The 27,826-nt window shown below is 48.4% G+C and overlaps 2 protein-coding genes across 7 annotated transcripts in view; both read left to right on the forward strand.

The window, feature by feature from the left end:
* ccdc120a (coiled-coil domain containing 120a) overlaps positions 1 to 27,826 on the forward strand; it is a 40,585-nt gene that overhangs the window by 5,851 nt on the left and 6,908 nt on the right. The window contains exons 1-3 of one of the 5 annotated variants that reach the window (XM_069716575.1): positions 12,723 to 13,164; positions 27,089 to 27,361; positions 27,579 to 27,696. In XM_069716575.1, coding sequence (XP_069572676.1) covers positions 27,314 to 27,361; positions 27,579 to 27,696 — 166 coding nt within the window. In that variant the 5' untranslated portion in view covers positions 12,723 to 13,164; positions 27,089 to 27,313. The other 4 variants (XM_069716576.1, XM_069716579.1, XM_069716577.1 and 1 more) reach the window with 4 other exon arrangements.
* LOC138631544 (host cell factor 1-like) lies at positions 704 to 11,029 on the forward strand. Of its 2 annotated transcripts, none has more exons than XM_069716554.1 (29): positions 704 to 1,475; positions 2,103 to 2,251; positions 2,374 to 2,534; positions 2,625 to 2,827; positions 3,011 to 3,095; positions 3,183 to 3,289; positions 3,664 to 3,843; positions 3,925 to 4,260; positions 4,346 to 4,494; positions 4,641 to 4,829; positions 4,940 to 5,176; positions 5,250 to 5,354; positions 5,447 to 5,645; positions 5,776 to 5,891; positions 6,068 to 6,206; positions 6,365 to 6,528; positions 6,672 to 6,828; positions 6,995 to 7,536; positions 7,626 to 7,692; positions 7,775 to 7,914; positions 8,018 to 8,197; positions 8,281 to 8,515; positions 8,607 to 8,768; positions 8,859 to 9,055; positions 9,165 to 9,287; positions 9,398 to 9,583; positions 9,714 to 10,011; positions 10,098 to 10,152; positions 10,313 to 11,029. In XM_069716554.1, exons 1-29 carry the CDS (start codon positions 1,304 to 1,306, stop codon positions 10,350 to 10,352), a joined length of 5,073 nt encoding a protein of 1,690 aa, XP_069572655.1. In that variant the 5' UTR covers positions 704 to 1,303; the 3' UTR covers positions 10,353 to 11,029. The 2 variants fall into 2 exon arrangements, with proteins under 2 accessions (XP_069572655.1, XP_069572656.1); XM_069716555.1 differs by having other exon boundaries at positions 6,068 to 6,197.

Genomic DNA, 27,826 nt, shown 5'->3' on the forward strand with positions numbered 1-27,826 from the left:
CTTATTGCAGGAAGCTCGCAGCAGCAATGAGGAAGATTTATTATGGGATGAAAATGTTTTGTTTTTCCACTTAGTTCTCTCACAAGCGCCGGAAAAGAGTGTCGGAAGATGAAATTATCATTTAAGACAAATAATTAGATATCAAAAACTCAATATAAAAATTAAATATAACTTAATCAAAGAGCTACGGAATTATTTTTTATTATCAGAAACACTTATATATATATATGTATATATAGCATAGTTTAAACCAGTCGGAAGTGACATCATCAAATATATTATATATATATAATCCAGACGAATTAAAACATTTGATGACGTCACTTCCGACTGGTTTAAACTGCTGCGGAATAATTGATCTACTCATTTAAGTGTAGTTCATTAGTATATGACTCGAGCCATTATTTAAAAAAAACGTATGACTTTTGGTTATTAATTATTATTATTGTTTAAATAATAATTTAATTTAAACTGAGAAAATCAAACCCAAAAGCTCAGAGTTGTCGATGATGAATAAATAAATAAATAAAAGTTGTTTATTCAATGTTTTTAGACTGTAGATATTTTCTATTTTTAAAACCTGAAAAAAAAAACCAGACTTTGAACTTTGCTCTAAAATAATCGTTGAAAGAACTTTTTCGGGATTTCTGGAGGTGTTACGAGCCGTTAGCTGTTAGCCGCTAGCCGCCTAGCTTCGCTGCCATTTTCGGGGGCGCTTCGCTCGTTTGGTTCGGTTGCTGTTAGCGGCAAGATGGCGGCTCCCATCCCGGCGCACAGCCCCGCCGTCCTGCATGTTTGACGAGCAGCTCCCAACGTGCCGAAGAGCTCCCCGCGCAGCGGCGCGTCGCAGCGGCCGATCGTGAAGCTCCGCAGCCCCGCGGCGCGCACTTCTGTTCCTGCCGCTTTCTAAGTTAGCCCGAAGCGAAGCTACCGGCGGGCTTTCCGAGCGACTCCGCGCTGCAGCCACCGGGGCTGAGAGCCGCTCCAGTCCGCGGGGGGAGGTCGGTACCGGGGGAACCTCCCGGTCAGGAGTCGCCAGCTGCGTCCGTGGAGGAGCGCGAGTTTCTTTAAAACACCGAATCCGAGAAACGAGCCGATCGGAGCGGCTGATCCCGCTAGCGCACGCTAGGTAGCCACGGCTAGTTAGCCCCCTGGAGCTAGTTAGCGTGCTAATGCTAATCCAGAGACAGATTTTAATCTGCGACAGAAATCTCGACTGAAAGTTCGGATTTTATTTTTGATCTTTTTTTTTTCGCGCCCGACGCGGAGGAGCCGGGAGGAAGCGGACCCGTCCGGCGGCGTCATGGCATCCGAACCCGCGGTGCTGCAGCCCCGCTGGAAGCGCGTCTTGGGCTGGACCGGGCCGGTGCCGCGGCCCCGGCACGGACACCGAGCCGTGGCCATCAAGGAGCTGATGGTGGTGTTCGGCGGGGGGAACGAGGGCATCGTGGACGAGCTGCACGTCTACAACACGGGTACCAGCTGAGGCCGGCCCCCGGGACTCTGGTTATTGTTCGGGGGGAACTGTTCGCGGAGCCGCGCTGCTCGCCATGCTAACTCAAAGCTAACTTAGCTGCTCGGCTAAGAGCTAAAAGAAGATCGTCGCTTTATTCACTGAATGTTCCGCGAAGCTAGCGAAGCTAGCTCGGCTAACGTTAGCCTGGGGGGGGGGGGGGTGGAGGGGGAGGGGCGGGGGGGCACCGGCGCTAACGAGCAGAGCTCCGCATGCTAACAGGATTAGCAATGCGGCTAACAGCTAACTCAGCGGCTTCTGGCGCGGAGAGAAATGGCGCGTTTTTTTTTTACTGAAAACACACGATGACGTCACAGGACCACGCCCCCTTTTACTGCAGCAGAAAGGACACGGCACCAAAAAAAAAAAATACAAAATTTAAAGACAATCAAAACAACAAATATAGTAAACTCAATAATCAAAAGGGAAAAAAAAAGTTTAATATCAAGATAAATAAAATAACAAACTACAACTTTATAACAATTAATAACCCACAACTAACTTTCTGAAAACAATGGCACACAATGTTTGTGACAGTTTGTAACACAAATAATTAACATTTTAAATTGTTTTTTGTTTTTTACCCCAGCCACCAACCAGTGGTTCATCCCGGCGGTCCGCGGTGACGTCCCACCCGGCTGCGCCGCCTACGGCTTTGTGTGCGACGGGACGCGGCTGCTGGTGTTCGGGGGGATGGTGGAGTACGGCAAATACAGCAACGAGCTGTACGAGCTGCAGGTCAGTGATGTCACCGCAGGAAGGGGGCGGGGCCTTCAGGGGTTTCTAAATCAGTTAAAAAGGCATAAAAAACCCGTAATACACCGGAATGAATGTATTTTTTTGTTTTCGCTTCCTTCCAGGCGAGTCGTTGGGAGTGGAAACGACTGAAAGCCAAGGCCCCGAAGAACGGCCCGCCCCCCTGCCCCCGCCTCGGACACAGCTTCTCCCTGATTGGCAGCCGCTGCTACCTGTTCGGAGGATTGGCCAATGACAGCGAAGATCCCAAGAACAACATCCCCAGGTTAGAAGAAAAAAAATCCTAACCTCGCCTCACGGTCTCGACCCGGCGCCACACACCCACGGCCTGACCTTTGACCCCCTCCCTCCTCAGGTACCTGAACGACCTGTACTGCCTGGAGCTGCGGCCGGGCTCCAGCGTGGTCGGCTGGGAGATCCCGGCGACGTCCGGCCAGGCGCCACCACCCCGAGAGAGTCACACAGCGGTGGTGACGAGCGGCCGTGGCACCAACCGGCTGATCATCTACGGCGGGATGAGCGGCTGCCGGCTGGGAGACCTCTGGGTCCTCGACATCGGTGAGACTACTTATCTGTTTCTGTTTCCATGGAGACGGGCGTCCCGGTTCAGGAAAATCTTGATTTTTTTTTTTTTTAAAACGGAGCGTCGTCCACAAGCTTAAATCAGAACGCGGGACGCTCGGATCCAAATTAAACTCTGAACCCGACTTCTGATTGGTTCCTGTCCTGATGATGTCACAGACTCGCTGGTGTGGAGCAAACCGTCTCTCAACGGGATCGCCCCCCTCCCCCGCAGCCTGCACTCCGCCACCACCATCAACAACAAGTAGGACGACACACACACATACGTTTACCTTCACCTTACTTTATACCGGGATCTTACTTGTCTGTCCGTCTGTCCGTCCCTCTGCAGGATGTACGTGTTCGGTGGTTGGGTTCCTCTGGTGATGGACGATGTGAAAGTGGCGACTCACGAGAAGGAGTGGAAGTGTACCAACACACTGGCCTGCCTCAACCTGGGTACTAAAACACAGAACTACACACAAAGATACACAGAAATACACAAAGATACAGAGATACACACAAAGATACACAGAAATACACAAAGATACAGAAATACACACAAAGATACACAGAAATACACAAAGATACAGAAATACACACAAAGATACACAGAAATATACAAAGATACACAGAAATACACAAAGATACACACATACATACACAAGAATGAAAGCTTCACATGTTTGAACCAAATCACGTGTAAAAATCGTGTAAATCACGTCAGCATGTTGCTAAACGCTGCAATAGTCAGACAGCCGGCTGTTTTAACACAGTCGAACACAGCAGGAAACCCGTCCGTCCCGCTCACGTGTCCGTCCGTCCATCTGCAGACTCCATGTGCTGGGAGACGGTGCTGATGGACAGCGTGGAGGAGAACATCCCCCGAGCTCGAGCGGGTCACTGCAGCGCCGCCATCAACTCCCGACTTTACATCTGGAGCGGCCGCGACGGCTACAGGAAGGCCTGGAACAACCAGGTGTGCTGCAAGGACCTGTGGTACCTGGAGACAGGTGAGGACAGCGGCCGTCACCCGAGGCGACACCTGTTTACCCCCACCCCCACCCTGACCGTCTCACCTGTCCGTTCCTCAGAGCGTCCGTGCGCCCCGTCCCGGGTGCAGCTGGTCCGGGCCAACACGGCGTCCCTGGAGGTGAGCTGGGGACCGTCTCAGACCGCCGACACCTACCTGCTGCAGCTGCAGAGGTACGACATCCCCGCCACACCTGCGACCGCCTCGCCCGCCTCCAGCCCCGCCCCCAACCCCGTCCCGACCGCCCTTGCACCCGGGGCCAGCTCCCCCAAGAGCCCCGTCCCCGTCGCCGCAACACCAGTCAACCAGCAGGTCCCGCTGTCCGGCATCACGCTGGTCCCCTCCCCCACCGCCTCTTTACCCGGAAGCCCATTGGCTGCTGGGGTCAAAGTGCCAGGTGAGTGCCGCACACCTGCACAGGTAGACCGGTAGAGCAGGTGGACGTGAATGTCCCCTCACCTGTCCGCTGTGTGTTTCTGCAGCTGTCCTGAAGGTGGGAGCAGCAGCTCTGGGGGCAGCGGGCGGAGCCTCCGTCGTCACCGTGAGGCAGGCCGCGCCCAAACCGCCGGTTGCCGTGACGACACTTCCCGCCGGCCTCCGTATGGTGGTACCCGCCCAGCCCGGTCAGACGGTAAAGACATCCTTGTTCCCAATGTCTCGCAGTTGTCTTCGTCTGCCGTTGTCACGGAGATGCAGTTCGTCGGTTATCTCCACGGTAACCTCCCACCCTCCTCCGTACACTGTGTAACTCTCACCTTTCTTCCCGTGCGCTCTCAGGCAATCGGCAGCAGTCCCCAGATGAGCGGCATGGCGGCGCTGGCGGCCGCGGCGGCGGCGACTCAGAAGATTCCTCCGTCCACAGCGACGATGCTGAATGTCCCCGCCGGGGCAACGATCGTGAAGACGGTCGCCGTCAGTCCAGGGTCCAGCAGTCTGCCGGCTAAAGTGGTCGCCCCGGTTACCGTGGTACGGACACGACTCTGAGGACACGACGCTGCTTCACATTTTAACATAACACAACAGGTGTCACCTGTTCAGGTGAGCCGCCGGTCGTCTAACGTCTCCTTCTCTCTCAGGTGAGTAACCCGGCCACTCGAATGTTGAAGACGGCCGCCGCTCACGTGGGCGGGGCCTCTGTAGTCTCCACCCCCGGCACCCCGGGCCGACCGATCATCACGGTCCACAAGTCGGGCACGGTGACGGTCTCCCAGCAGGCTCAGGTGGTCACCACGATGGTGGGCGGAGTCACGAAGACCCTCACGCTCGTCAACAGTCCACTGGGCATGGGAGGAGGCGGGGCTCTGGTGAGTGACGTCACCGGTCAAGTTTACCTAGGAGACGGATCAGCGTGCGTCACATCATCCCGATGACATCCCTCTGTTTCAGATCGGTAACCTGGGGAAGGTGGTGTCGCTGGTCCAGAACAAAGCGCTTCAGAGCGGATCGATGACGGGTCAAATTGGGAGCAGCTCAATGGCCCAGATCCTCCAGGTACTGGTTCTGGAGTCCGGACGAGTTCTGGTTCGATGAGCCGCGCGGACAGAGATGTTAACCCTCCGTCTCCGTCCTCCTCTTCCTCTCAGACGAAGGGCGCCCTACCGCCGGGAACCATCCTGAAGCTGGTGACGTCAGCAGACGGGAAGCAGACCACCATCCTCAGCACCACGCAGTCGGGAGCCACGGCAACCAAACCCACCATCCTGGGCGTCGCCCCGTCAACCTCCAAACCCGGAACCACCATCATCAAGACCATCCCGATGTCGGCCCTACAGGGGGGGACAGGTACACACAACACACACACACACACACACACACACACACACACACACACACACACACACACACACACCTGAACACCTGAGCTGGTTTATTTTTTTATATGAGGCTGACTGACAAGCTCCGCCCCCTACAGGAGGGAACAGTCCAATCACCTACCTCACTACCAAGATGGTAACTCCAGGAACCGCCGGAAAGATCATCACCACCGTTCCAAAAATCTCTGCAGGGGGCCAGCAGGGGGTCACACAGGTAAACACACACACACACACACACACACACACACACACACACACACACACACACACACACACACAGATACAGGTAACAAGTACTAGAAACTTTACACATTACATCATTGTGTGTGTGTGTGTGTGTGTGTGTGTGTGTGTGTGTGTGTGTGTGTGTGTGTGTGTGTGTATGTTCAGGTGGTGTTGAAAGGAGCTCCAGGTACGCCGGGTACGATCCTCAGAACCGTCCCGATGAGCGGAGTCCGACTGGTGTCACCGGGAATTGCCGGCTCCAAACCCACCGTCATGGTTGTCAAGGCAACCACAGGTAAACACGGTACGACGGTAGCAGAGGTTTGTTAAAGGAACAGTTCATCCTCAGAGACACGACGTGTCCATCAGTCCGTCCCCAAGGGAACAAGGTGGGACTGACTGAGTGATTGACAGGTGAGACTGTCTGATTGACAGGTGTCTCCGTGCTTCGTCTCTCCACAGGTGTCTCCAGCCTCGGGACGGTAACCGGTACTGTCTCCAACATGGTGGCGGGCGGAGCCGGCGCTGCGGTCAACGCCTCCCTGGCCACGCCCACCACCACCCTGGCGACCATCGCCACCCTGGCCAGCCCGGTCACCACGGTAACTGCCTCAGGACCGAAACAGGTAGGTCGTCTGACAGCAGAGGAATACTGCAGTACTTTAGAGGAGCGCTCACTGCAGCTCGTTTGTTTACAGTAGCCCAGTACTGCATGTAGTACTGCAGTAATACTGTAGTTTTGTCTCATCGTGGTACCGTCTCTCGTCAGGTGACTCTGATCACGACCCCGAGCGGCGCCGAGGCTCAGCCGCTAGTCCAGGATCTGCCCGTCTCCATCATGGCTTCTCCGACCTCCGAGGAACCAGGAAGTACTACGAGTACTACGACCACTACTACCGCGGAGGGGGAGGGGGCAGGTACTACAGGTACAGAATACACAGTACTACTGCAGGCACTAGTATTAGTTCCACTAACTAGTAGTAGAGTTAGTTAGTTGGTCAGTCAGCTAGTTGTGTAGCTATCCAGTTAGTTAGTCGGTTAGTTAGTTAGTAGTAATCAGGTGTGTTGATGATGTCACTGATGATGCTGCAGTGATGCTGGTGTGCTCCAACCCGCCGTGCGAGACCCACGAGACGGGGACAACCAACACGGCCACGGTCGCCACGGCAACCATGGGCGGAGACGACAGAGTGTGCTCCAACCCGCCCTGCGAGACCCACGAGACGGGGACAACCAACACGGCCACGGTCGCCACGGCAACCATGGGCGGAGACGACAGAGTGTGCTCCAACCCGCCGTGCGAGACCCACGAGACGGGGACAACCAACACGGCCACGGTCGCCACGGCAACCATGGGCGGAGACGACAGAGTGTGCTCCAACCCGCCCTGCGAGACCCACGAGACGGGGACAACCAACACGGCCACGGTCGCCACGGCAACCATGGGCGGAGACGACAGAGTGTGCTCCAACCCGCCCTGCGAGACCCACGAGACGGGGACAACCAACACGGCCACGGTCGCCACGGCAACCATGGGCGGAGGCGACAGAGTGTGCTCCAACCCGCCCTGCGAGACCCACGAGACCGGAACCACCAACACCGCCACCACGGCTGGAGCCGGAGGGGTCCGACAGGTGAGTGGGGGACACCTGACCGGTCACTGATGATCCATGATTGGTTAACGTGTTCGTGGAGGTGAACGCTGACTTGTTTGTGCCTCCAGGTGTGCTCCAACCCGCCGTGCGAGACCCACGAGACCGGAACCACCAACACCGCCACCACGGCGACAGGTAACCCGCTCACACATGGACTCAGACCCGCTGGACTCACACCAGGTCCCGTGACCTCACTTCCTGTCCTGTGTATCTCCAGCTCAGCAGGGCGGAGACAACCTGCCGGGAGACTCCACAGACTCCTCCTCCTCTGATCCTGCCCCCTCCACCACAGCCAATCAGAGCAGAGCGGTTACCACAGTTACGCAGGCCACGCCCACACCTGGACCATCCATACCTGTAAGAGACACACACACACACATACTTACATTCTCTCACACGCACACAATCATCATCATCATCATCATCATCATCATCATCATCATCATCTGTGCGCCTGCAGGAGATCTCCTCGTTGATCGGAGAGGACAGGGCAGAGTCCTCAGAGGCCGTCGCCTTGGTGACGGCGGCAGCAGCTGAGGAGGAGGAGCCTATGCAGACGGACAGCCAATCAGAGGCTGTGATGTCATCGGCAGCTGCAGTGCTGCAGGTTCATGTGGAGGGCAGCGAGGCGGCGGCACAGGTAACACACACACGCACACACACGCAAGCATACACACACACACACACGCACACACACAGCTGACCAATCACCTCGTCCCGCAGATGGCGTCCTCAGACAGCGGTCTTCCTCAGGAGCTGATGTCATCAGAAGGGGACGGCACCGAGATGGTCTCGGGGACGACGGCAACCCTGATGGTGACGGCGGGACTGACCCCGGATCAGCTGGCGGTCGCCATGGCAACAGAGGAGGCGGCTCAGCAGGCGGCGATACAGGCGGCTCAGCAGGCGGCTCAGCAGGCGGCGATACAGGCGGTCCTGCAGGCAGTGGGACACATCGGTGAGATGCGGCGAGGGTTCACGTGGGGGTCAAAGTTCAGGCTGCAGTGCATGCTGGGATTGTGTCTCACCTTGCGTCTCTGTGTCTCCAGGCGACCCCGAGGCGTCCCTGGATCGGACCATCCCCATCATTCTGACCCAGCAGGAGCTGGCAGCGTTGGTTCTACAGCAGCAGCAGCTGCAGGACATCCACAACCAACTGGAACCAGAACCAGAACCAGAACCAGAACCGCAGCACAGCAGCGTCCCCACAGGTCCAGAACTCAGACTCTGTCCGTCGTCTTCCTGCTGTGTTCAATAAAGTTCTAAAAGAAAGTTCCGACCCCCTTTTCTGTATTTCCCAGAGGGCCTTGCTCCAGCCGACAGCCTCAACGACCCGACGGCGGAGAGCAACGGACACGAGCTCACGTCGTCAGCGGTAACGAGCGCCGTCGCCCGATTGGCCAGCACGTTTGGCCCCGCCCCAACCATGACGGCGGGTCAGGTGAAGGTTCAGGCGGCGCTGACGGAGGCGACCAATGGCGTCGCAGCGACGGCGGCGGTGAGTGAGGCAGGCAGCGACACGCTAACCAGTTTAAAAACACGCTAACAACACGCTAACCAGTTTAAAAACACGCTAACAACACGCTAACTGTGTGCGTGTGTTGTAGAAGCAGAACTTCGCGGTGAAGTCGGCCGTGAAGGAAAGTCGCTGGTTCGACGTCGGCATCGTTAAAGTCACCAACATGGTCGTCACGCATTTCTACATCCCCGACGACGACAACATGGCCGACGTAAGACCCTCGTTGATGTGCAGCTTCGTTCTGTTTGACTGGTGTGATGTCACTGATGATGTCACTGATGATGTCACTGATCATATTCACGGTGCACCTGTGTTCTGCAGGACGACTCCGGCGTGATGCCAGACTACAGTCAGATGAGGAAGGCGGAGCTTCAGCCGGGGACCGCCTACAAGTTCCGCGTCGCCGGGATCAACATCTGCGGCCGCGGCACGTTCTCCGAGGTGTCTGCGTTCAAGACGTGTCTGCCCGGGTTCCCCGGAGCGCCGTGCGCCATCAAGATCAGCAAGGTGAGGGGTTGCCACGGAAACCTCCGGCGGCGCGACGCCGAGTAGCGACCGGCGGGGCGGCGCCGCACTTCGCCGTCTCCGTGTCGTGCGATCTGACTCTTATGTTGTCGTTTTTTTGGCGGTTCTGCAGAACCTGGACGGAGCCCAGCTCACCTGGGAGCCGCCCGCCGTCACGTCGGGGCAGATCACCGAGTACTCGGTGTACCTGGCCATCCAGTCCAGCCAGGCCACCTCCGCCTCGGGTTCCGGCCCGGCCCAGCTGGCCTTCATGAGGGTGTACTGCGGCCGCAACCCGTCCTGCCTGGTCCAGGCGTCGAGCCTCGCCAACGCCCACATCGACTACACCACCAAGCCCGCCATCATCTTCCGCATCGCCGCGCGCAACCAGAAGGGCTACGGGCCCGCCACGCAGGTCCGGTGGCTGCAAGGTGAGAAGAGCCGCCGCCGCTCGGAACCGACTCCGCTGTGTCTGACTGCGCTCGTGGTACTGATGGTTGTTTTTCTGTCGCCGTAGAAACCAGTAAAGATGCCAAACCGGCGGTGAAGCGACCCGGAGCGTCGCCTGACTTGTAAGAACAGACGCTTGTTTACCAACACAAACAGGAAGTAGTTTAAGGGTCCGGGAACATTTTCATCCTGCATTTCCCATGATGCACCAGGACACGATGACATCAGGAGATAAACCAGTGAAATGTTTCGTTAACTGTTTTTTTTTCTTCTCGTTTTCAGTAAACCTGCCGGACCAAAGAAGTTCAGAACCGACCAATAGGGGACCAGCTGGCCTGTCTGTTGAGGAACGTGATTGGTTACTGTTGTCTTAAGCTCCAACCGGCAGCCAGTTACCGTGACGACGAGCAGGAAGAGGAGGCGGGGCCCTGGAAACAAACAAAAAAGGACTTGTAGGATATTTGTACATTTACGACCAATCAGAACTCTTTTGTTTTTGTTTTCTGTTGTTGTCATGGAGACTACAAGGGGGCGGAGTCAAACGAATGTCGCCGAAATAAATTGTTTTTCAGTTAAATGTAGATGTAGCTCTCGCTCGTTCTCTGTCCCGTTGTCTCTCGTCCTCTCTGTTTCTGACCTCACTTAGAGGTCAAAGGTCACGGTGCTGCTGGTGGGCAGGGCCTCTGTGTGGAGGGGGGCGGGGTCTAAACCAGCTCTGTTGTAAAATATTTTATTTCCGTAGCATCTGAATGTTTTTTTCTTGTTTTATTTTTTTTTTTTATAAATGTCTGTACGGAAAAAAGAAGTTATTTCTTCTTCTGTGGTTTCTGTTTCTGCTTCTGTTGTCGATGGCGCTCACCCATTGGTCAGTTTTGCCTGAGCAGGAAGTGAGTGGATTTTTTTCCAGCTGTTTGGGGGAAGAAAGAAAAAAAAAATCAAACCAGATGTTTTGTGGATATTTCTCTGGATCAATAAAAGATTTTTAGAGCGTTTTTTTCACCGGCCGTGTGGCGTCCACTTCCTGTCGTCTGAAAACGTGTCCATTTATTTTCCCGCACAGGAATCGACTAAAACGGAGGCGTTACCATGGAAACCAGGTCTTAAAACTTCTTGAGCTTTTAAAGAGCCGATTGTGGGTTTTTTCACTTAATTTCTGACATTTTATGCAGAAAAGAACAACAAAAAGGCGTTGAAAAAAAACCTGATTAATAAATAATACAAATAAAAAAATTCAGCTTTATTAAGTCCGTTAAATAAAATAACAGCGGAGCATTTCCTGTTCGGAGGAAGCAGCACATCTCAGCCTCGTTTGCATTTCTCACCCTGAAGTTTCTCTTTTGTGTTTCTTCATGGATTTAATCTGTGTTTTCTCTTCGATTCTCTGGATCAGAACCAACTGAAGGATTTATTCTCCACTTTCACTCTTTAAATAATCTGCTGCTGGGAATCAAAATGAATCTTTGTGAATTATTATTATTATTTTTTACATAATTCAATCAAAAGAATATATATATATATATATATATATATTCTTTTGATTGAATTATATATATATATATATATATAGTTTGTAATCCTGAAATGAAAACCGGAAATACGAAACATCCCTAAGAGCTGAATGTTGATTTTTAGACAGATAGATGCAATAAAAATGACAATAAAAATAGAGGTAGTGAAAAATATAAAATATAAAACAACTTTAAAATACACATTATATACAAATAAAAATAGAGTAATATTAAATTAAACTAATTTAAACTAAACGACAGTGAAAAAGGTAAAAAGGTTTTTTATTTAACTTTAGTCTGTTATTTATTGTCACTATTTGATTTATGCAGTTAATTTTTTCATATTTATTTTACAGCTCACTGCAGCCTGAATTATATCCTGGAGTTGTTATTTTTTTGTGGATTATTTCATAAATTCTGTGAAGTTTTGTTTGTAAAATATTTTTTAAATTGTATGATGGAAGACGGCAGGCAGCAAAAGTTAAGTAATCAGGATTATTCTGTAGATGTTAATGTAAATAATAAAAACAGTGTGTGTGTGTGAGTGTGTGTGTGTGTGTGAGTGTGTGAGTGTGTGTGTGTGTGTGTGTGTGAGTGTGTGTGTGTGTGTGTGAGTGTGTGTGTGTGTGTGTGTGTGTGTGTGTGTGTGTGTGTGTGTGTGTGTGTGTGTGTGTGTGTGTGTGTGTGTGTGTGTGAGTGTGTGTGTGTGTGTGTGTGTGTGTGTGTGAGTGTGTGTGTGTGTGTGTGAGTGTGTGTGTGTGTGTGTGTTTGTGTGTGTGTGTGTGTGTGTGTGTGTGTGTGTGTGAGTGTGTGTGTGTGTGTGTGTGTGAGTGTGTGTGTGTGTGTGAGTGTGTGTGTGTGTGTGTGTGTGTGTGTGAGAGTGTGTGAGTGTGTGTGTGTGTGAGAGTGTGTGTGTGAGTGTGTGAGTGTGTGTGTGTGTGTGTGTGTGTGTGTGTGTGTGTGTGTGTGTGAGTGTGTGTGTGTGTGTGTGTGTGTGTGTGTGTGTGTGTGTGTGTGTGTGTGTGTGTTAGGGGGGGGGGCACGTTGTTATTGATTTCTGTCAGTTTTAATTTGAACCTCAAACACGAACGAACCTCCTGCTGTAGTTTGTGCGCGCGCGCTTTGGGCGAGGAGTGGTGCGTGCGCGTGGCCGCGGCGTGGTGTTGGCATCGTGAGCGCGCCTCGTGCTGCTGATGGAGCTTCATTGACTGTGTGAACGCAAGAGACGCGGCCGCTGTATCGATGAGGAGGAGGATGATGAGGAGGATGAAGAGGAGGATGAGGAGGGATGACCGGCAGCCGCGAGCCGATCATCGATCCCACCTGAGCGATCAGAACCGCCGCGCCGATCAGCTCGCGTGATCCCCACCCCCCCTCACCCCCACCCCCCTCCCCCGGAGCAAGGAGCGGCTGCACGAGACGACGATCAGCCGTCATCAATCGGCTCATTGATAACAGCTGATGTGAGGCGGAGCGCGAGACGCAGCGGGAGACAATCAGCGGAGCGGGTTCTGGACCGTGCGGGTCTCTGGGTTCTGGACCGGCTTCCCGGACTATGTGACGGAGGCGCCCGAGGTTCGGGTCCCCGCCGCGGGTGAAGGGCGAGCTGAGCCGCAGGTGATCCAGGTAGGAGGTCTCTGACCCGCCGACACCCTCTCACAACAGCCCCGGGTCACTTCCTCGCGGAGGAAACCCTCGCGCGCCAGATTCCATTCAAAGAAAAGTCGCTGGTTTCCAGGTTGCGGGTCTTTGCGGGTCGTTGCGGGTCTTTGCGGGTCGTTGCGGGTCGTTGCGGGTCTTTGCGGGTCTTTGCGGATCGTTGCGGGTCTTTGCGGGGCTGCAGCGCGCGGAGCCCCGAGCGACACCAGTCGGTTTCTGGAGTCTCACGAACTTCTCTTAAAATCGTCTCGCAGTTAAAACACAGATCAAAGTGTTAAAAGCAGAAACATCCTGTTGTCCAGTTTGTCTCTGAGCTCAAAGACATGTTTGACTGCAGTTTGGTGGATTTTTATTTTCTTTTTCTTTCTGTTGCTGAGAAACGAAGCAGAAAGAAAAACACGTTGTTTGTCTCAGAAACAGTCAGAAAACAGTCAGAGAGTGATGTGAGACCTGACAGCAGTGTTGTTGTTGTGCTGCTCGTCCCACCCAGCGCCACGTGCTGCTGCTGCGCGCGCGCGTGCGAGTGCGTGTCAAGGCTGCATGTCAGCCTGGGCTTAATTATGACCTCATTAACTATCAGCTGCTCTCATGAAACACTGCCGTGTGTGTGTGTGTGTGTGTGTGTGTGTGTGTGTGTGTGTGTGTTAGTCTGCAGGAAGTGACTGTTTTTTTGTTTTTTTTCAAACATGTGCTTTGATTTTGTGGAACTCAGAAATTTGAAGCGAGTCACAAACCTGTTGAGGTCATCAGGTCACGTGACGTCATAGAGGCCCCCACAACAAATAAAAACACTTCTTTTTTTTTTGCATGAAAGTTCAGGACATAAATACACTTTATTTCATTTTTTTCAAAATCTGCATCTTTTTGTTATATATTTTTTTAATTGACAGCCAAAGTCGTCTCCGTGACAACCATATCGGTAAATGTGGCCCAAAAAGCACGCTGGACCTTTTGTTTCCTCTTGATGTCTTCGTTGTGTTCCTGGTTTGTTCAGAGTACGAATGAAAACTGGATCAGCCGCAGCCAAGAAATTTCCCCTCGGGGATTAATAAAGTGTATAAAATCAAAATCAAATCAAATCAAGCCAATCAGACGGCAGACGGGCCGGTCACGTGACTGTGATGCTCCATAATTGATGTTTCAGCTGCTGCTGGTCAGAGAAAGAGAAAAAAAAAAAAAGACGCAGTGAAACATCTTGAGCTTTAATTGAAGTAAACAAACAAACAAACAACTAGTGAGTGAAATCCCAGCCAAAGTCCCCGTGATGCGTTCAGGAGCAGCTGGGTGACTCTTCATTCATCTATTGGTGGGAGGTGGCAAAAATCTCAATGAATACGTTTAAACAGATTAATTTAATCTGAGGGATTTTCTCACATTTAAAACGGCTTCGTTCGTCGACGGGTCGAGAAAACGAGCTCGCTGTTGCCGGATAATCAGCTGACTCGGCCTCCAGCTGTGAGGTCGGGATCCGTCGAGGAAACGCGTCGGAGAACTATCGGCTTCGGGGGTTTCGGAAACAGCCTTGAAGCTTTGGGGGGTTAAAGTAGTGGGGGGGGGGGGGCGACCTGGTTCTGATCGGATCTCTGGAGGATCACCGCCCCACTTTTTTGTTCCGTTGTTTCACTCGTGTTCCCGTCTGGTTTCGGGAGCTCGACGAGGTTCCTCAGGAGTCGATCTTTGGGCCTTTTTTTTTTTTTTTTTTTTTTTTTTATTAACCAGGTGTCCTCGGAGTCGCCTGAGCGCCACAAACCGTCCGACAAAATGAGGCGTTCCGGTGCGGATTAAACCGGACTCGGTTTGTTTGTGAAAACATCCTGCGGGTTTTCGGACGAGTTCCGGAAAGACGGCGCGTCATCACTCGTTAAACCACAGAAGAAGAAAAAGAACGTAAACAATAATCTGCGGCAGCACACGGGGGAGGAGACTAAACGTTGGCCGATGAATTTGGTTTTTCACGAAGAAATCGAAAGTCAGCTTGGAAAAACCGACAAAAATGACCAAAACTACGAATGAAATTTTTCGGAGTGGAGCGACGTTGGTACGTCGTGAAAAGTTCGTTAATCTGCTCGCAAAGTGTGAAACGCGAAACCGAAACAAATCGAATGTTTACGGCGTCCGCGTTGGTCCGAGATTTAATCGCAATTTTCAAGGCGGGAAAACGTTAAAAACACCGGACGTCCGAGAGCCCAAAGATTGTCCTGCGTTTGAGTTTCACGCTCATCGTTAATACGCTTTTCTTCTTCTGTGGTGGAATCGGAGCTGTTGATCTGAAACTGGTGTCGACACGGATTTTTGCTCGTGTGTCCATAAAGGAAATTAAACCAGAGAGACGATAGCGAGGAGGAGGAGGAGGAGGAGGAGGAGGATTACAGGATGAAGGAATAAAAACGGATTTAAAGGGAGGGGGGGGGGGTCAGAGGAGGGGGGGAGGATTTTAGCAGAATATTAAATCTGATGAATTTAGATTTTCATGTCATCAGACTCTCAGTCTGTTCATGAGGAACCTGCAGACCACGAGAGAAATGTTCTTTATAAATGATGTAGTAAAATATTATCAATCGATCCCTGCTGCTTTAATAACTGCAGATCGATGAAGAAAATACTGAAAGTCAGAAGTGTCTTCAGCTGCAATACCAGCGAGTGCCACTAGAGGTCGGCTCCAAAAAGCCTCCGGCTCCATAGACTCCCATTCAACTTCTCTCATCAAATCCAAAGTGAATAAAATGTGTCCATCAGTTATCTCGGTGTTGTTAGCTAAAGTCACTCCTTCTTCTTAGTTTTCTGGAGGTCCATCTGAAAATAATCCCTCATTCATTAGAAAAGAAGATTCAAGAAGACCTGTTTTTGGGGGCGTGTCTGTTTGATTGACAGGCCTGTGGTGCAGTCAGGTTACAGCTATCGGTGGGCGGGACGTAGTATCGTCATGGTTTCTAGTCGGATCACTCAGATCCACCGCTGGCTCCTCCTCCCCAGCTCGTCCAAATATGGTCATTTCCTCCTCCGGCTTACGTGTCAATGAAATATCGTACATACGCGGGTGATCTCGGATTCAGTTGGCTCGCTTGTCAAACTTGTCGTTTTCAACTGTTAATTTGAATATTACATCGTGTTAATGCTTTACGTAAATAGTTTTTTTGATAACGTGTGCGACCAACGCTCCCAATGGGGCGAAAGGTTACGCATCACGCTGACGCAAACTGTGTCGTAGTTAAAAACAAACTACATCTCCGGTGATAGAAATCTTTTGTACGTCGACGCCTCCTGGAACAGAAGCTCAAACTGCTCGTCTGCCTTCAATAATTCATTTTCAGCTCATCGAGAACATGTTGAACTTTTTTTTGTTGGATTTAATTTAAACAGCTCCGAGTCTTTTTCTTTTCTCTTCTCACCGACAGGTTTATAACTTCGTTAATAACGGACACTTCTGACGGAAAACGTCCTTTTTCTGTATTTCTTTTGCTTTCCTGCGTTCTGCTCGGTGTTTAACGGCGCCGGTCCTCACAGAGGTACAAAAACACACGGATCCTCCAGAGAACATCAACTATTGATGAAGCTGCTGCCTCTGTGCCTTTGAGCCAATCGCACACTGATACACACTCTGTACCTGTGTGTGTGTGTGCGTGCGTGCGTGCGTGCGTGCGTGCGTGTGTGTGTGCGTGTGTGTGTGTGTGTGTGTGTGTGTGTGTGTGTGTGTGTGTGTGTGTGTGTGTGTGTGTGTGTGTGGAGGATGAATGTAGGTCAGGCTGCTGATTCTCTGCACAGCAACAATGCAGAAAATCCCAACCCTGAACACTCGCGTCGGATTGGCTGAGAGCTCCAGCCAGGCAACCAATAACCTTTCAACCCCCAGGCGCTGTGTGTGTGTGTGTGTGTGTGTGTGTGTGTGTGTGTGTGTGTGTGTGTGTGTGTGTGTGTGTGTGTGTGTGTGTGTGTGTGTGTGTGTGTGTGTGTGTGTGTGTGTGTGTGTGTGTGTGTGTTCTTCGCTTTGGGACTGTTTGAGACCTGATTTCGGTGTCCGGGTCAGAACCAGGTCCACGTTCAGGGTTCTGGGTCTCAGGAACACATTATGTTTAACGAGGGTCCTCACAAAGTTAGCAGGACAAATGTGTGTGTGTGTGTGTGTTTCCTCACACACTTATGTCATCCGAACATCAGTGACATCACAGGTGCAGCAGCTCAGTGGGCGGAGCCACAGAGCTGCATCGGATCAGAGATCCTGCTGACAGCAGCATCCAGTCAGAGAGCAGACTGTTGCTGAGCAGCCGCTGGACCCATCTTCAGTTTCAGGGTCCGGTTCTGGACCCATCTTCAGTTTCAAGGTCCGGTTCTGGGTCCATCTTCAGTTTCAAGGTCCGGTTCTGGGTCCATCTTCAGTTTCAGGGTCCGGTTCTGGTCCCATCTTCAGTTTCAGGGTCCGGTTCTGGACCCATCTTCAGTTTCAGGGTCCGGTTCTGGACCCATCTTCAGTTTCAAGGTCCGGTTCTGGGTCCATCTTCAGTTTCAAGGTCCGGTTCTGGGTCCATCTTCAGTTTCAGGGTCCGGTTCTGGTCCCATCTTCAGTTTCAGGGTCCGGTTCTGGACCCATCTTCAGTTTCAGGGTCCGGTTCTGGACCCATCTTCAGTTTCAAGGTCCGGTTCTGGACCCATCTTCAGTTTCAGGGTCCGGTTCTGGTCCCATCTTCAGTTTCAGGGTCCGGTTCTGGACCCATCTTCAGTTTCAGGGTCCGGTTCTGGACCCATCTTCAGTTTCAGGGTCCGGTTCTGGGTCCATCTTCAGTTTCAGGGTCCGGTTCTGGGTCCATCTTCAGTTTCAGGGTCCGGTTCTGGGTCCATCTTCAGTTTCACTTCCTAGATTAGATTCCAGTTTCAAGATGAGTTTTCAGTTCTCAGAACAGTTTTTTTTCAGGTCGTTTCCTGAATCAGTTTCTGGATCATTTTTGAGGTCCGTTTGTTTCTGGAACCGTTTTTTGCATCTGTTTGCAGATCTAGATCATCCATTTCTAGATCCGATCAGCTTCATCATCATCATCACGTCTGACAAACAATAAAGTGACATTTGATGGAATTAAATGAAATTAAAACCCAGATTAAGATTAAGAGTCTTGAATTTCTTTTTTTAAAAACATGTTTTCAGCTCTCGGATCCAGAACGAAAAGTTTAGAAACACGGACGCAGTTCATCTCGTTTATTTGTTTAAAGTATCCGATTTTTCAAAATATTAAAATTTCATTTAGTGTTTTCTCACTTTTTTGTTTTTGTTCTTTTAAACATGAGCAACGACTCGTTTCTGTGTTCCTCACATCGACGACAGGAAGTCAGCACATGTCAGATTAAAACATATTCAAGATGAGATCAGATTATTCAACACACACACACACACACACACACACACACACACACACACACACACACACACACACACACACACACACTGGACAACAGAGCAGAGAGCATCATGGGGGAAAAAGACACCCTGTTGAGTTACCTGCAGTGTGTCTGCACGGCCAGCAGGGGGCAGCAGCAGCTCCTCGAACTCCCTCTTCGTCCTCTGAAGTTTGACCCCCCCCGCTGTCCAGGTGCATGATGGGAAATATAGTAAAAGTCAGGTTATTGATCCCTGAAGTTGTTTTTTTTTAGACGCACTGAAGCTCAGCAGGAAACAAAACCACCAAACAAAAACCGACATCATGAAGTGAGTCAGAGATAAAAATAACAGAAACCACAGAAGAAGTCTGATGACAGAGTTCAGTGTGGTCGCTGCTCCTCCTCTTCCTCCTCTTCCTCCTACAGTCTGAACATCTGCATGGGTACTCTCTCTCTCTCTCTCTGTGTGTGTGTGTGTGTGTGTGTGTGTGTGTGTGTGTGTGTGTGTGTGTGTGTTTCAGTTTTTAGTGAAGCTGGTATTTATCTCAGTTTAATGACTAGTCTCTCCTCCTGAATTAAAAGCCTCGTCTCAGCGGCTGCTCTGATTGGTCGGTGAGCTGATGCTCCTTTAGACCCCATAAACCACAAGAGAGTCTGAGTCGCCATAGCAACATCATCCTGTTAACCTTTAATGCAGCATGCTAACACAATGACACATGTTAACATAATAAAGCATCGGATCCTTTACTGAAGTAAAAGTACACACTGGCAATACGCCGATACAAGTAAAAGTCCTGAATATAAAAACCTGACCGAAGTAAAAGTACGTTAAATATTATCAGCAAAACGTAGTTAAAGTATGAAAAGTAAAAAATACACAGTGGGCAGTAAAATGATCTCTGATGGTGTTTTTAGATGAATAATTAATGAGTATTTTACTGATGTTGTTATTTTACTTCATATCCTGTTGGGTCGTTTCATCTTTAATAGTTATTGTTTTAATATTGTTCCTGTTCTGTTAAAAACTTACGGCGCTCTAAAAAAGTCAACAAACTTCAAAGAAACAAGGATTTTTTTTCCCAATGAATCCAAAAGGTGTTTTTTCCTTTTAGTTTTTGAGAAAAATTTTAAATCATCAAATTTGGAGATACGTGATTCTCAGGGGATAAAAAAATAAAATAAAAGTGTAACTGAAAGCTGTCGGAAGGAAAGTAGTTGAGTTGAAAAGTTCAATGTTGTCGTTGAGTGGAAGTTTAAAAGTAAATAAAAAGTACTTTAAATTTATAACCGAGTAAAAGTTACATCCCGACACTCAGAAATGAAATCTGGATCTGTTGATGAACCCTGAAGAAGATCATCTCAGAGCTCTTCACATGCTAAAGACAACCCCCCCCCCCACACACACACACACACACACACACACACACACACACACACACACACACACACACACACACACACACACACACACACACACACACACACACACACACACACACAAGCAAATACAGGTTTCATTTCCCAGAGTTCCCTGCTTCTGTCCTGCTGAGCTGCTGAATCTGACAAACAGACATTTACATCTACATTTGTGTTGTCTTGCTAATGTTTGTGTGTGTGTGTGGGGCAGGGGGGCAGGGGGGGGTCACGTGTGATAAAGCTTCCAACATCAACAAGAAAATTAAAGTTGATCAGAACTACGGTGTCCCGACAGGATCAATATTCAATAAATCACAATTAAAATTCCCTTCATTGAATAACATTATGAAATAATTCAAAAAATACATTGATTGTGTAAAAATACATAAATTAAGCAACAATTTGTTGAAAGTTTTGTCATGATAGTTATTTTTATTTTTAAGGTCAAAATGCACTTTTTCAAAACTCTGCTTTTATTTCAAAATGACGTATGTTTATTATTATTTGTTAAATATGTTGAATGTCTTAAAACACTTTCTGCTATCAAATCAATTAAATAAAATCAAATGTTCACAGTAAGTTTGAATAATTTGCTGAATGATGTAATTGAATTGGTTGAATTTATTTTTTTTAAACAAGTTTTTTTCTTTTGAATATTTCACATTTATTTTATTGAATATTTTGCGGCTCCACGCAAAATGTTAGATTTAAAAATAAATTAGTTATACTTAAAAAACACAAAAAACACAACAAATTCTTTTGAGACGTGTTTTAGTGACATTTATCAGCGTTTAGTGACTCGGCAGTTTTGTGTTTCAGTTGAAAACTTCTGAATGTTTCTGCCGTTTGTGTGTAAATGTGAAACTGAAGATTTGACAACAAAATACAAAAACTGCTACTCGCGTTACCAAAATAAAAGCCTGCAGTTTCCTGTGTGAGACGCAACAAGATTTTTAAACAATAAAGTGTAAAAGAATAAAGAAAACAGCCAAATCAGAATCAGACAGAACATCTGCTCTTCATCATCAAACATCAGAGAACGAGGCTTCATCAAGCTGCTGCTGTTCAACAGGATCTCCGCTCTTTCAAAATAAGAGCAGCTGCAGCAACAAGAGCCGTTTAGTCAGTAGAAATTTGTTTTACTTCTAGTGTTGTCAGTGATATTTAGTGTGTGTCATTTCTATTTCTTTATACTGATACATTCAGGGTTTTTTCCTGACATCCTATTTAATGTAACATTCTAGCAAAAAAATAAATATTCCATCTTTTATATTTCATTAATAACATTCCTACAATTTTCTGTTTTTAAAGTGAAAATTTACTGACATCTTTTCAATCACCTCTTAAAATCTGAAATTAAAAAAAAAAAAAAAAAAATCTCATTGCACTTTATTTAAGCTTTTATTATGAGGTGTTTAGCTTCCTGTAGTTTTATTTTGACACAGCAGGAGCGGAAGTGGAGGCGTGGCCTCGGGTGACTTGATGCTGAGACTCTGCAGAGAGTCTGAGTCAGAGCGGAGAGGAGAGCGAGCAGAGTTTAACAGAGCCGAGGAGCGAGTTGGACTTTTTGGACGAAGCCTGTTTTGAATTCGGGTTCGGTTCGGTTTTTATTTGGCTTTGGTTCGGCTCGGATTCGGGTTTTGGTTCGGTTCGTGTTCCGGATGTTGACCCTCCGGAGTTCAGCTGATGTGGAGGGTTTCCAGGATGGTTCAAACTCGCAGGTATTGAAACTGATTTAATTTCAGACTCCGTTTAGAGCCGCGAACTGTTTGTCTGTTTGTTGTTTAAAGTTTTGTTGTTGTTGTCTGTAACTTTATTATTCCTCTGGATGAACTGCAGTGGTTTGAAAATGAAAACAAATACTTATTGTCCTAATATACAGAAGATACAAAGATGATGCATAAAGCATTTTATAATAGCATAAATAAATAAATTGTTTCCATAATCCATTTTTAAATATTTCTGTGAAGTGTTTTTAATGTTTCTTTTTATCTTCATATTTTATAAACAAACATCCTGAATGAAAGTCAAACTGATGAAAATCTAAAACATCATTAAAACATTTTTTTTAAAACGTTTGTCTGAAAAGTAATGAAACTAAAATGATAAATTAATCTGTGTCATTAAATAATTCTTCATCCTGATTCAGCTCCTGAAATATACACAACAACAACAACAACATGAATTTATCTGGAATCAATAATAATTCAGTCAACTGAGAACAGATGGAGGATTTAATAGTTTCCTGCTTTTTTCTCTGACAGTGAACGCAACATGTTTGAGTTTTTTGGCTGTCGATCAGTTACACATGAAAACAATGATAAACAATCAGTTGATTAGTAAACAAAACAACGGATGATGATGATGAAGATTAATTCATGTGATGAAATCAAACGTCGAATATTTTTAAAAACAAACAAGTGGAATATGAAGAGACCCAGTTCAGGTTTCTGCAGAATCAGGATCTCCGGGACCAGGAGGAGGATTAGGTCGGTCTGAAATGTGAGCTATGTTAGTTTCTGTGGACCCAAAGCATGCGGAGCGAATCAAGAACATTTAGGTCTGATGACCCTGGAGCTCTGGATCCTAGAGGTCTGAGGACCCTGGAGGTCTGAGGATCCTGGAGGTCTGGATCCTGGAGGTCTGACGATCCTGTAGGTCTGGACCTTGGAGGTCTGAGGATCCTGGAGGTCTGAGGATCTGGGAGGTCTGCATCCTGGAGGTCTGAGGATCCTAGAGGTCTGAGGATCCAGGAGGTCGGAGGATCCGGGAGGTCGGAGGATCCGGGAGGTCTGAGGATCCTGGAGGTCTGAAGATCCTGGAGGTCTGAGGATCCTGGAGGTCTGAAGATCCTGGAGGTCTGAGGATCCTGGAGGTCTGAGGATCCAGGAGGTCTGAGGATCCTGCAGGTCTGGATCCTGGAGGTCTGATGATCCGGGAAGTCTGGATCCTGTCTGGATCCTGGAGGTCTGAGGATCCAGGAGGTCTGAAGATCCTGGAGGTCTGAGGAGTTGTTGTTGTTGTTTGTTGTCCTCCCATCCGGCTCCGTGTTCTGACTCTGTGTTGTTGACTCCATGTTCTTCCTGATTCGCTGCAGGACTCCGTGATTCAGGTGAGAAGCAGCTCAGAACTGTTTCTGTGTGCAGAATTTAAATGGAGCCGAGGCCACGCCCACCCGGCACCGAGCGGCACCAACCGGTCCGGTGCCGGTACCGGTCGGGGTTCTGGTTCCCGGAGAGCACCGGGTGGACGAGTTCCCATTACTTGATGAGATCGTGCGTGTGTTAACAGGATCAGCGTGTTACTGTGATCTCCTGCCTGCATGATTTAGTCCGAGGGCAAAGAGAGGACACACACACACACACACACACACACACACACACACACACACACACACACACACACACACACACACACACACACACACACACACACACACACACACACACACAGAGTTGGTGATGAAAGGCTGCAGCTGCAGACAAAGAGATGCAAATACAGGATTTAAATATTCAACAGAGAGAAGTGTGTGTGTGTGTGTGTGTGTGTGTGTGTGTGTGTGTGTGTGTGTGTGTTTGATGTTAAATCTCTCATCTTTAAATGTTCAATTTGTCGTCTACATGTTCGGCTCATGAGTGTTTACATGTTTACATCATGTTTACATCACGTTTACATCATGTTTACATCATGTTGCTGGTAAACATGGGATCCAGTTCTGGAGGTGTTCTGGTTCCGGTGTGTCACTCAAAACGAGACCGAAGCCCACTGAGTCTCCGAGAGGAGGTCGGGTCGGACGGAGGGGCCCATGAAGTTTAGCTTACATTGTTACTGCGGCAACCCATGCCGACAGGTTTGGGACCGTCTGTCCTTTCAAAGATCCGATCTGAGAAACAAATCGGATTTCAGTCTGAACAAAAAACAGAGAAACCAGGTTCTCCTCCTCCGGACTCGGTTTGTGGTTCTGGTTCTGGAAAAGATGGAGGATTTGGTTCTGGTCCAGTTTGCAGACGGCGACTCAGACAGGAAACAGCTGTTTTTTTTTTTTTTTTAATCAGATCAGCTGTTCATACCTGCATCCCCTGTGGGGTGAGGAGGAGGAGGAGGAGGAGGAGAGGTGAGAGTAACCCCCTCCCCCTCCCCCCCTCCACTCCAGGTCACAGTTCAGTCAGTGAACACAAACACAAAACACAAACACACTTTCACTGCGTGAACACAGATGATGTCACTTCCCGTCGCAGCGAAAAGGAACCACGTTAAAATGTGACGTGAGAGGAAGGCAGTCGATCGTAATCTGAGCGTTCGATTTAAATATCGTGAATGAGACAAAACACACGTTAAAAAAAAAAAAAAAAAAAAAGGTCAGAGGTCGAGCTGCTGATGGACATCTGAGGACAGAAGCTGCAGGTCTAAACTCGACTCAGCAGGACTCAGGAATGCTAAGGAGGGGGTGAGGAGAAGGGGTGAGGAGAAGGGGTGAGGAGAAGGGGGGCGGGGTGACCATTTGTCTGAACATTTGGTGAACATCAGAAAAGACCATCAGCGAGAAGATAAAACAGCTCCAACGACGTTGCTTTAAGAGCGACTGAATAAACAGTGAATTGGTCCTTTTAACGGCGTCTTCAGATGCATGATGGGAATTTTAAAGAGTTCGTCTTCCTCAGCGCTCGCAATGTTTTTATTTTTTATTTTTTTCATTTCACCGTCATCGCTTCGGTTTGTTTGTGATTTCTATCAACTTGACTTAAAAATTTAGGACGTGTTGGACTGATGTGAGTTCATCAGGTCATCAGGTGGGATTCTGCTCCATCGGTTCGTAGTTATATTCCAGTTGGTTGGTCTGTTGTCGTGTACTTGTTGGTTTGTTGTTGTGTACTTGTTGGTTTGTTGTCGTGTACTTGTTGGTCTGTTGTCGTGTACTCGTTGGTGGTCTGTTGTCGTGTACTCGTTGGTTTGTTGTTGTGTACTTGTTGGTTTGTTGTCGTGTACTCGTTGGTCTGTTGTCGTATACTCGTTGGTGATCTGCTGTTGTGTACTCGTTGGTTTGTTGTTGTGTACTTGTTGGTTTGTTGTCGTGTACTCGTTGGTGGTCTGTTGTCGTGTACTCGTTGGTTTGTTGTCGTGTACTCGTTGGTGGTCTGTTGTCGTGTACTCGTTGGTTTGTTGTCGTGTACTTGTTGGTTTGTTGTGTACTGGTTGGTCTGTTATTGTGTACTTGTTGGTTTGTTGTGTACTAGTTGGTCTGTTGTTGTGTACTTGTTTGTTTATTGTCGTGTACTTGTTTGTTTATTGTCGTGTACTCGTTGGTTTGTTGTGTACTTGTTGGTTTGTTGTTGTGTACTTGTTAGTTTGTTGTGTACTAGTTGGTCTGTTGTTGTGTACTTGTTGGTTTATTGTGTACTTGTTGGTTTGTTGTTGTGTACTCATTGGTTTGTTGTTGTGTACTTGTTGGTTTGTTGTGCACTGTTTGGTCTGTTGTTGTGTACTTGTTGGTTTGTTGTGTACTGGTTGGTCTGTTGTTGTGTACTTGTTGGTTTGTTGTGTATTTGTTGGTTTGTTGTTGTGTACTCGTTGGTCTGTTGTTGTGTACTTGTTGGTTTGTTGTGTACTTGTTGGTTTGTTGATCATCTCTCTGATCATAATTTCTCATCTCTTGTAAAATGAAAACAAACCCTGAACATTGATGTGATCTGAGCGTCCATCTGGTGACCTGAGAACTCAGCAGGTGAATCAGCTGCTGCCAGATTTACTGGAGAGAATCACACCAGTTCATCACACACACACACACACACACACACACACACACACACACACACACCCTCCTCCCGTTTCCCCTTTTTTTTTTTTTCATCGCTCATTTCCTTCTTCCTGTTTCCTGTTGGGCTCCAACTTCCTGTTCTCAGGGACATCTTGTTCTCCTCCAGTCTGGCTAAAAAGCTGCTCAGAGGTCAAAGGTCAACAGTTTTTCTGACTTCATCTTGTTCCATAAATAAATAAACTAAGAAATAAAATCAGGTTAAGAGACGAAGATCGTTTTTCTGTCGTTTCATATATATATATATTTATTTATTTTTTTTTTTTTTTTTTTTTTTACCGTGTAGTGAACTCAGGATTTCAGTTTCTTTATTTTGAAAATCTGTTTCTCGACTTTTTTCGACCGTCCAACCAGCAGGAGGAGCTCTGGCGCCCGTCCAGCCAATCACAGCACAGGACGGGACTTTAGCTGTATTTTATTTTGACGGGTCCAGAGGTCACATGTAAGAATCAAATGTGTTGTCTCAGGAGTTTTTTTTTTTCCCTTCACGATAAAAGAAGTTGTTTTGTTTGCAGACGCGTTTCTGTGTTTTGTCTACAGATGTCTGATAAGCCTGCTGAGTGTGTGTGTGTGTGTGTGTGTGTGTGTGTGTGTGTGTGTGTGTGTGTGTGTGTGTGTGTGTGTGTGTGTGTGTGTGTTTTCTCTCCGAGGCGTGTCGGTACTCGTTGTTCTCTCCACATTTTTCCTCTAAAACAGTAAATCTGAAGCCGTCTGCAGCTCGAACACATTTCAAAATCACGTGCAGGTTTAATCAGTGAAGAAGCTCGACGATAAACACAAACAGCTTTTAGAATCTTCTGTTTTTGAGCCTTTGAGCTCCGTTTTATCCAAAACTATTTAAAAACATCAGTGGAAAACACGTTTTATTCACCTTTAACACACATTTATAGCACACCATCTTCCTGCCACCAAACCTGAGTTCATCCGCCTCGGAAAGTAGTCCCCAAATAAACAACGTTTTCTCCAGTTTGTTTTTGTTTCTGTTTTTGTTTGTTTGTTTGGTTGGTTGGTTGGTTTGAAGTGACCATATTTGCACAAACTGTGGAAGAAGCGAGGGGCAGATTTGAACACTATGCCCCGCCCACCTACAGCAAAAAACCTGATTCCCCCTCAGGCCTGTCACTCAAGCAAGCCCCGCCCCTAAACATAGCTAGTTTATCCACTGACATCATGAGGACTGAAAGTTTTTTTCAATGGGAGTCTATTGGAGCCCCTAGTGGCCGTCAGCGGCATTACACTTTAAGACAGGACAGTCTCTGTTCCTCACTCTGTCCTCCTCCTGTTTTTGTTCTCTCTCAGATCAGCAGCTCTGAAGACCCCCTACAGGCCAGTCCAGGAATAACAACGCATCGGCCAGCGAGCAGCGAACTGAGCAAATCGGCCAGTGAACCGAAGAACTAGCCGGTGAACAAACTGGTGAACAAACTGGTGAACTAACCGGTGAACAAGCTGGTGAACTAGCCGGTGAACAAACTGGTGAACTAGCCGGTGAACCGGTCCCGCGGTGGCCATTCAAGCTGTTGCATGGCCACAGGAGTGAACTACTGGAGCTCTTATGAACTCAGTTACAAGGTGAGAAAACACACCTGCATGTCTTCTTCTTCCTCTTCATCTTCCTCTTCCTCTTCATCCTCTTCATCTTCTTCCTCTTCCTCTTCATCTTCATCTTCATCTTCTTCCTCTTCCTCTTCATCCTCTTCTTCCTCTTCCTCTTCATCTTCTTCATCTTCTTCTTCTTCTTTCGTTGGTGTCCAGGATTAGCAGGCTAATGTTACCTGGCGTGTTGCAGGTGAGTGACAGCGTGTGGGGAGGCGAGCAGGAGTCGAGCAGCGAGGAGGGAGGAGGCGGGGTCACATGGGAAACACAAGCCATGATGGAGGTCAAAGGTCAACTCATCTCAGCACCTGGTGAGTATGAACAACAGGAACGTGACCCGTCACGAGGAAGCGTTACCTGTGTGTGTTACCTGTGTGTGTGTGTGTGTGTGTGTGTGTGTGTGTGTGTGTGTGTGTGTGTGTGTGTGTGTGTGTGTGTGTG

Source organism: Brachyistius frenatus, unplaced genomic scaffold (assembly GCF_029030835.1).
Source record: "Brachyistius frenatus isolate BFR_SWC_R1_liver_20210118 unplaced genomic scaffold, ASM2903083v1 Contig_159, whole genome shotgun sequence".
NCBI classification, from domain to species: Eukaryota; Metazoa; Chordata; class Actinopteri; family Embiotocidae; genus Brachyistius; species Brachyistius frenatus.

Excerpts from the sequence above, each read along its gene's own strand:
- LOC138631544 (XM_069716554.1), top strand. The coding sequence starts at position 1,304 with ATGGCATCCGAACCCGCGGTGCTGCAGCCCCGCTGGAAGCGCGTCTTG. Across the intron at positions 5,892-6,067 it reads GCCAGCAGGGGGTCACACAG|GTGGTGTTGAAAGGAGCTCC; the intron begins GTAAACACACAC and ends GTGTATGTTCAG. Across the intron at positions 9,288-9,397 it reads ACGACGACAACATGGCCGAC|GACGACTCCGGCGTGATGCC; the intron begins GTAAGACCCTCG and ends TGTGTTCTGCAG.